At 32.4% G+C, this 8,554-nt stretch overlaps 1 protein-coding gene across 1 annotated transcript; it reads left to right on the forward strand.

Annotated features, from left to right (window-relative positions):
• Positions 1 to 541: 541 nt before the first annotated feature.
• Positions 542 to 7,217, forward strand: LOC143041993 (heat shock 70 kDa protein 12A-like). Its single transcript, XM_076214189.1, has 5 exons — positions 542 to 652; positions 2,077 to 3,418; positions 4,261 to 4,479; positions 5,013 to 5,148; positions 5,831 to 7,217. Exons 2-5 carry the CDS (start codon positions 2,249 to 2,251, stop codon positions 6,910 to 6,912), a joined length of 2,607 nt encoding a protein of 868 aa, XP_076070304.1. The 5' UTR covers positions 542 to 652; positions 2,077 to 2,248; the 3' UTR covers positions 6,913 to 7,217.
• Positions 7,218 to 8,554: the final 1,337 nt, after the last annotated feature.

Below are 8,554 nucleotides of genomic sequence, written 5' to 3' on the forward strand. Positions count from 1 at the left end.
TTGTACAGCCAACATCAACGGTCGACCAACGGATCGACAATTTGCCAACGTTCGCCCACTGTTAGTCTGTTGACTGGGTAAGTACATCCCTATAGGTCTTACAATTATTGAATTATTAAATGCAAAACTACAAAAACCGTCAGAACGTCATGTCATTACTATTTTTAGATTTAAGATTTTTCAGGGATCCGATGAAAGCCTTTATTGCACCTTCTATTTTGCAACATTGTTTAGATATACCTTTCAACATTCATGTTTATTGGCGAATAACAATTTGCTTTTTCATGTTTATACTTGTATGTGAAATTGCTGAAAATAATTAGAAAATATATAACTAAGACTTTTTGGCATTCAATATTCTTTTAGATATCTTCCAAGCTTCGTTACTGTAAGTAAATTGAATACAGGGAAATTTGACCATACCCCTATTGTCTAGTGTAACACCATAAATAATTTTAAAACAATAAACTAAGTACAAGTGAACAAACACAAAAGTCACGTCTAATTTAACAATACCGGTCGAAACGAATACCAATCAACATGTACACAAAACAGTTTTAATCAAAATATATAAGTGTATTGTAACACAATCGACAATTATATTTATCATTTAAATTTAGGAGTAACAGTTGAAAGATCGGATCTTCTAGAGGTATTAATATTTACGGATAAATAAAGCCATAATAGGTTTGATAATATATGATAATTCATATCAGATTTGTTATTAGTAATTTAAAAGATAAATTAAATATATACGAGATCAGAATAATCATAAGTGTTAATTTAGTTCTTTTCGTTACTGTGTATGTTCTTTTATAAAACATCACCATTTATTTGGAGGTATAAACTTATAAGGAGATAGAATGGTCAGCCACATTATGTTTATATTCTAATAAGTATTGAGTGGTGCAATGTTCCCTGAGGTGTGAACGATTTATTCAGTCATGTCATCCATTTGTTCCTATATATATTAGACATGATAGTTTTTTACAAAAAAAAATCATGTACCTTTGTATATCAATTTAGAATTTAGAATTAAAAGTATTACAAACCATAAAAATTGAAACTAATACCAGTCAACACGTACATTAACAGATATAGACAAAACATTTAAGTGTATTCTTACACATTCGACAATACTACTATTCCTTTTAAATTTTTTAATTAAACGTAACAATTAATAGGAAGACCGGGTTCATTGGAGGTATTTACATTTACGTATAAACACAATCATTATAGATTTGATCATTTATAATTAATCTACATCAAAATTTATAATTATAATAAAATAATAAACCATCACCATCTAACTAGGGGAATAGAACTTGAAATGAGGCGACAGAAACAGCAGCTATATTATTGTTCTAGCCATAGCAGTGTTGTGTGGTATTCAGAATGATCAAGTGTAAACGATTTATTCGGTCATGACGTTAAGATTGCCCAATGTATTTGACATGATGCGCTTTTTTTCTAAAAGTATTCAGATATATCAATTAAAATTTTAATCGTATTTAATGTAAAGAAGGATCATATACCGAGTGGTACACGTTTGTTTGACACTTATTTTCTATGCTCTAATTAAGAGAAAACGTTTACATAATAGTGTAGTTCATTTCGTTAAAACAACATAATAGAAAAATTAAACAAATTAATGGTTTGAAAATCTGAACTCCAGAAATTTGCCGCTATTATCATTGAAGGCGAACTCCCTTATGTTTGTATAAAAATACAAAAACATTCTAAATAATCTGAAATAATACAATGTAAATTGGACTGGAATTGTCTTTCTTGTAATTCATTTGTACAGTTGAATTTCTATGTTATGCGAAATATATTTGTTCGTGTCAATTATTCACTGGCAAAGCACAGGCAGTTTCAAGATGAATTGAAAGGTTACAAATTGACACTCAAATATGATATATAGAGACAGCTTCTAATGCAGACGTTTTAGAAATAAACATTAAAATCCAACCGACAGCAACAAATTCGTATGAAGGTATACGTAAATTCGATAGTATCAAAGCAGGTATTTCAAAACAAATAAAAGAAATAAAATATAAATGCTTTTTATTCCAGAATTCAAAGAAATCTAACCTGCGTCTATTTCTTCGATAGCAGAAACGCCTTTGTTACATCAGATTGAAAAGAAAGTTTAATGTGGGAAATCTTTCTTTGTTCGGTGTTGTGGAACTGGAACACTCTTACTGACAGAATCCTTAACAACAAAATATACAAACCCTAACTTAAAATGCAAACTATGCTACCAAGACGGACTGAAGCGATATATGGCAGTCAATTAGCAGATCAAAAGAAGAAATCAGTGAGGATAAGTGACGATACAACGGTTCGTAAATTAAATTACAGAACTATTCAAAGATCCCTTTTGCGTTCAAAAACAACGTATATAAAACGTAAACACGAATGCAACCTTTTCAATTCGCCCGAAATACAAAACAATAACAAATGTTTACTTCCAAACACAGTAGATAATAAAAATAGTAAATCACTTGACTTTAAATCGTTCGTAGATGAAAAGATTAAAAATAGAACTAAAAACGAAACAATAGGGACAGACAACAGGAAGGATGTCTTATTAAAATCAAAAAAGAAAGAAGCAAACAACGAACAGCAGTCCAAACCCGTGGAACATAAAGATAACAAAGAAAAGGTCGACTTCAAAAAGATTGGTGCAGAATACATTCAGTCTGCGATGAAGAAAAAAGAAGATTTTGAATTGAGTAAACGGTCGTTAATACCATCAAAAGCAGATGTAAGATGCATTGATGAGAAATTAAGTCCACTTAAATCCGAAACTGACTCTGAAACTATAAACCCAGTGACGTTACCAACCAAATTATTACATCGATCTTCCCTTCCCAAGAGAGAAATTAAGAAATACAACGTTACTGTATCAAATAAATTAGAATTAACTGTTAGTAAAAATAGTATGAAACAAGATTCTGAAGGCAACAAAAGTACAATTAAAATGTCTGAAAACACTAAACAAAAGGATAAACCGGAAGCACAACGGAAACCGACAAATCTTCCGGATAACCAAAGAAAAACTTTAAAGGAAATGAAAGAAGAGAAAATAGTAGAGGACGTGACAAATACGGAAACCAATAGTTTTCTTATTGTTGCTGCTATAGATTTCGGTACTTCTTACTCGGGTTATGCGTTTTCTTCATTTAACGAACACAAAAGGAATCCGATGTTGATAACTGCAAAATTATGGTCTAGTTCTCAGTTCAAAGCGGTCAAAACGTCCACTTCGATTCTATTTGATGAAAAGAGACGATTTCACTCATTTGGATTTGAAGCTGAAGAAAAATATCTGCGACTTTTAGAGGATGAAGATAGTAATGTTGACGAGTGGTTTTATTTCAGTCGATTTAAGATGATACTGTATCAAAACATGGTAAGAAAAGTTATCGATAATCTCAGTTTTTAAATACAATCTGTTCACATGTCACGTGATTCATTGGCTGTTAAGTTTTCACTGTTACTACAGCCTTTAATGCTAACACAGTTAGGATCCTAAAGAGGACGATGGAACAAAATGATAAATGAAAGAAAACCAAGTATTATAAAGACAAGAGGGCAAAAAGACAAATATTATTAAATGTATGTAAAATAATGCATAGAATGTTAAAGACCGAAATACAAACCGGGGATGATCTCAACTGTCTGGAAGGATCGGCACATTCTGCTCCACATTTGGCATCAGTCGTGTTGCTCAAGACATGTACATCTCGGTGAACTTTTTAACAATACATATCTAATTTATAGATTCAAAATCACTGTAAAAACGTAAAAATTAAGATATCACAATATTGCACACAAAACGGGTTTAAAAATTGTCTGTATTCATGAAGGAAGGTGGTTGCAATAAGACGCATGATTTCGATTAAAGTTTTTCTAATGACTTTCACCCAGTAAACCCGAGATTTAATGTATGAAACAAAATAAATAATAAGACCTCTTTAAGATTTAATTTCGGTGTTAAGAGTTTGGTACTTTTAGAACGAGTTGCTTTCGACTTAAAAAGTCTCATCCAATTGACGGTTGAATAAAAATGATACATTCCAATATAGCATAGGTTCTATTGGTGAAGATGAAAATTAAGCGTCTTTCTAAAAGTTGTATGTGTTTTCCACAGCTACCTATCAGCTTTTGAAATAAATGTAGTTTTTTTTTTATTCCTTCTTTTTATTACTATGACAATTAGACATGTTCATGAATTGTCTTGTATGTTTTCAGAACATAAATACCAATACCAAATTGAAAGACAATCAAGGGAAACGTATGTCAGCATTGAAAGTTTTCTCTGCTGCGATTGGTTACATGAAGGCAGATTTACTTGCAATGTGTTATGCGAAAGATTCTTCCATTGGCCAGGAACAAATCCGTTGGGTACTCACCGTTCCAGCTCTATGGAATGATAATGCTAAAACTTTCATGAGAGAAGCTGCTAATAGAGTATGTTTTTGGCATTTGTTTATCTAAATTTATACTTTGATTTGTTTTACTGAACCGTTGGATAGTTAAAGGAGAAGTCTATTGGCAATTTTAAATTATATTCTGTTTTTTTTTCAATGATTAGAAATATATTCGCAAGTAAAAAGAAGTTATAAAATCATCCATCCCTGATAAAATGTCTCAACTTTGTTTTTTAATTTTTTTACATTTAAGTACATACCGATCCAGGATGAATTAATTTGAACTAGATAAGCAACGCAAAGTTCTTTTTTTCTAGAAAATGGTTTTTGTATTAGTTCTGTCATTATATTTTTAAGATGCATGCTAATTCTTAAATAATTTTACAACCATCTGTAGGAAGTTGTAATTCGATTGCATGTTCACAATGACAAAACAAGAGAAGGTAGAGATTCAATCAAAACCTGGAACCACACATTGCGGATTAAAAATTATAATGCTAACGATTTCGAAAAAGTCATTGAAAAATAAGTATAAAAATGAATAAACGTTTTATAAGTCGTTTGTTTTCAAAGGCTGGTATACCAAACAACAGTCTGGTAATGGCTTTGGAACCGGAAGCTGCCTCACTATACTGTATAGAATGGATGAAGAGAAGTGATGCCACTGAACTTGAGCGAGGAGAAAAATTCATCGTCCTAGATGCTGGCGGTAAATGTGTTTACTACTAGTATATGTCCAAATAAGAGACAATATTTTATGAGATGTTTTGTTTTAGTAGCTTACCATTTTATACGAATACACATACGCGCTGAGAAGTATGATTCCAAATGAAACAACTCTCTACCATAGACGAAAAATTAACAAAGGTTGGTCACCGTACGGTCTTTAACAATGACCAAAGCTACAGCAGTTCAATAACACAATAAAACACTGGCATCTTTATTATAAAATACAACCTAAATAGAAAAATATTGACATCCAAATGTGAGGCTCCGAATCGACTAGAACCAAAATTTCAATTTAACAGCAACAAAAAAAGACCTTACATTGTAAAGGTATATGTTAATGACTTACAGAAAATCCACTGGAAACCTCATAATCAGCAAATATTCTATAACCTTAATTCACTAAAGGAAATAATATGACTTATCATTATGTCATGACAACATGTCACAACACTAAATCAAGAACGAGACAAAATACACGACAGATAACAAAGACCTCCGTCTTTGTATATAGGCACACAAAATATGTTCAGATTGGCAAAATTGAAAAAAAAACATGTTTATCTTTTTGCATCTGATGGGAGTACACAAATATAGAATTTTAATTGCAAGCTGTTCTCATGTGGAAAAAAACACATATAAATGACATTTCTTGTTGCTTTTAGGTGGAACGGTTGACATTGCAGTTCATCAGATCCAGGAAAATGGAAGAATAAAAGAATTGAACAAGGCGAGCGGCGGAGACTGGGGTGGAATCAAGGTCGATCAAGAGTTCGATAAACTTTTAAAGGATATTGTCGGCAGAGATCTTTTGAGTGAGATTAAAAAACAGTATATGTCAGATTATATGGATATATTTCATTCATTCGAACGAGCTAAGAGGAGAGACTTTTCTATAGTCGGTCATGGTAAGGTTCAGCTTACTTTTCCGAATATCATTAATCGATTATGCTTGAAAACTAGAGAAAAAGATGTGAACGAGCTGATATCCGAAAACTTGAAGTTCAAAAATAATATTCGATTAATTAAAGACAAACTAGAAATAGATCTTGCATTATTCAAATCACTCTTTGCTGGTGCTATTTACGACATTGTAAATCATCTATCAATTCTTTTTCGGCAGAGTCAAGTAACAGATTTGACAACCATGTTCATGGTTGGGGGATATTCCGAATGTTATCTATTGCAGGAAGCAATTCGATTTAAGTTTAGTTCGCTTAGAGTTTTAATACCACCAAATTCGGTGTTATCCGTACTAAAAGGGGCAGTTCTATATGGGCATTCGCCGCGAACGTTTCAGTCCAGGATAAGTACTTTTACTTATGGTATAGAAACAACAGAACCATTTAGGAAAGAATATCCTGTTGACAAAAAGATATTTATAAATGGGAAATCCCACTGTGATAAGATATTCTGCATCCATGTTAAAGATGGTGAACACGTAACTCTTGGGAAATCAGTGAGCAAAGCATATAAAACCATTGACCCAGATCAGACACATATGGAGTTTATTGTGTATGCTTCCATTAAAAGAACACCAAAGTTCACCGACGAAGACGGGTGTTTTCAACTAGGATCTTTGACCGTTGATGTCAGTAAAATGTCATGTAATAAATATGGGGAAAAGCAGATACGACTTGAACTAATCTATGGAGGAACTGAGTTGGAAGCGATAGCTACTGACACAACAACAGGAAAAACATCCAGAGAACATTTTACTTTAGCACGAGCAGGTCATCGTTGTTAAAAAATCTTTTTTTTTAAAACATGCCTTTTGATAATTTCATTGATTTTTTCTTAATTGATATAAAAATTTCTTCCAAAATACCCAAAGAGTTTTCTATGAAAATGTAATTCGCTTGATCCTTAAAAGACAAAATCAAAAGCTCACACAAAAGAAACGAATGGAAAACTGTCATATTCCTGAGCATCCTAATGTAGGAAATGGTATAATTTGATATTTTTTTTGTGGTTATTTAATGTCATTTTAATTCGTGTATTTTTTCAATAACATGTTTGAACTATTTTTGTCTGTATTAAAAATATCAAATGTACAAATGAATTGTTCAACTAAAATTACTCTAGTAAAAAAAACCGAAAGAAACATCAGAAACTAAGATGTATACATAACCGGAAAACTTTAAGAAGTAATCGATGAGCTGGTCTCTATTATATCAGAAAAACAAACTGGCGGGTAAATTTTTTTTTCAGCGCCAAAGAAAGTACACAAATAAACTGTTAACAAGAGATAATAAAATTGACGGTACTAATTTTCTTGCACAAGATGCGCATTTCGACAATTGATGTCTCTTCAGTGATGCCCGTGTCCAAAATATTTGAAATCCAAAGCTTATATAAAAGATGAAGAGCTATAATCCAAAAGGTCCAAAAAGTATAGCCAAATCCGTGAAAGGAATCAGAGCTTTGCATGAGGGAGGTTCATTCCTTAATTTATAATAATTTCTAATATTTTGTAACAGGAAATTTTAATAACACACAAAATCCGTATTTTCATGCCAGTACCGAAGTACTGGCTACTGGGCTGGTGATACCCTCGGGGACTAATAGTCCACCAGCAGAGGCATCGACCCAGTGGTAGTAATAAAATTGACGGTACTAATTTTCTTGCACCAGATGCGCATTTCGACAATTCATGTCTCTTCAGAGATAAGTCAACCTTATTTTGAGATTTTTATAATGCAAGTGTTGAAGTTAAAATAGTTATGATGCAAATATTCAAAGTCAGTGAACTGCATACCAAATATCATATGCATTGACTTAGCACTAGTGGTTCCCCATAAACTGACCTTATCACAAAGTAATACATTGTTGACGCCGCCGCCGACGGGAACATCATACATATGTCTCGCTTTTTGAATCGGTCAGAGCGTAACAAACCTACATTTAAAACTGAAAAATAACGTTTTGTCTTGGACATGCCTCAAAATGATATATGTATACACCAAAAAATCAGGTACATAACAAAAGTGTACATACTGAAATGGTTAACTTGTCTTATTGAATAAGATTGATAATGGAAATGGGGAACGTGTCAAAGAGAAAACAACCCGGCCATACAGCAAACTACAGCCGAATGGGTCTCCAATGTAGCGAGAAACTCCCGCACCCGGAGGCGTCCTTCAGCTGTCCGCTAAAACAAATATGTATACTAGTTCATTGATAATGGACGTCATACTAAACTCCGAATAATACACAAGAAACCCTCAGTTGAAGTTTACTTGATATCAACTTAAAAATTTGATAACATTGTTTTGTCACAAGTATAAAACGGATATTAGTGAAGTCTTTTTACAGTGTTAGACAAACATGTTTACCTCACATGCATTCTCTATTTATTACGGAATCAAAACAACTGACCTTATTGTGAA

Source organism: Mytilus galloprovincialis, chromosome 8 (genome assembly GCF_965363235.1).
Source record: "Mytilus galloprovincialis chromosome 8, xbMytGall1.hap1.1, whole genome shotgun sequence".
Taxonomy (NCBI): Eukaryota; Metazoa; Mollusca; class Bivalvia; order Mytilida; family Mytilidae; genus Mytilus; species Mytilus galloprovincialis.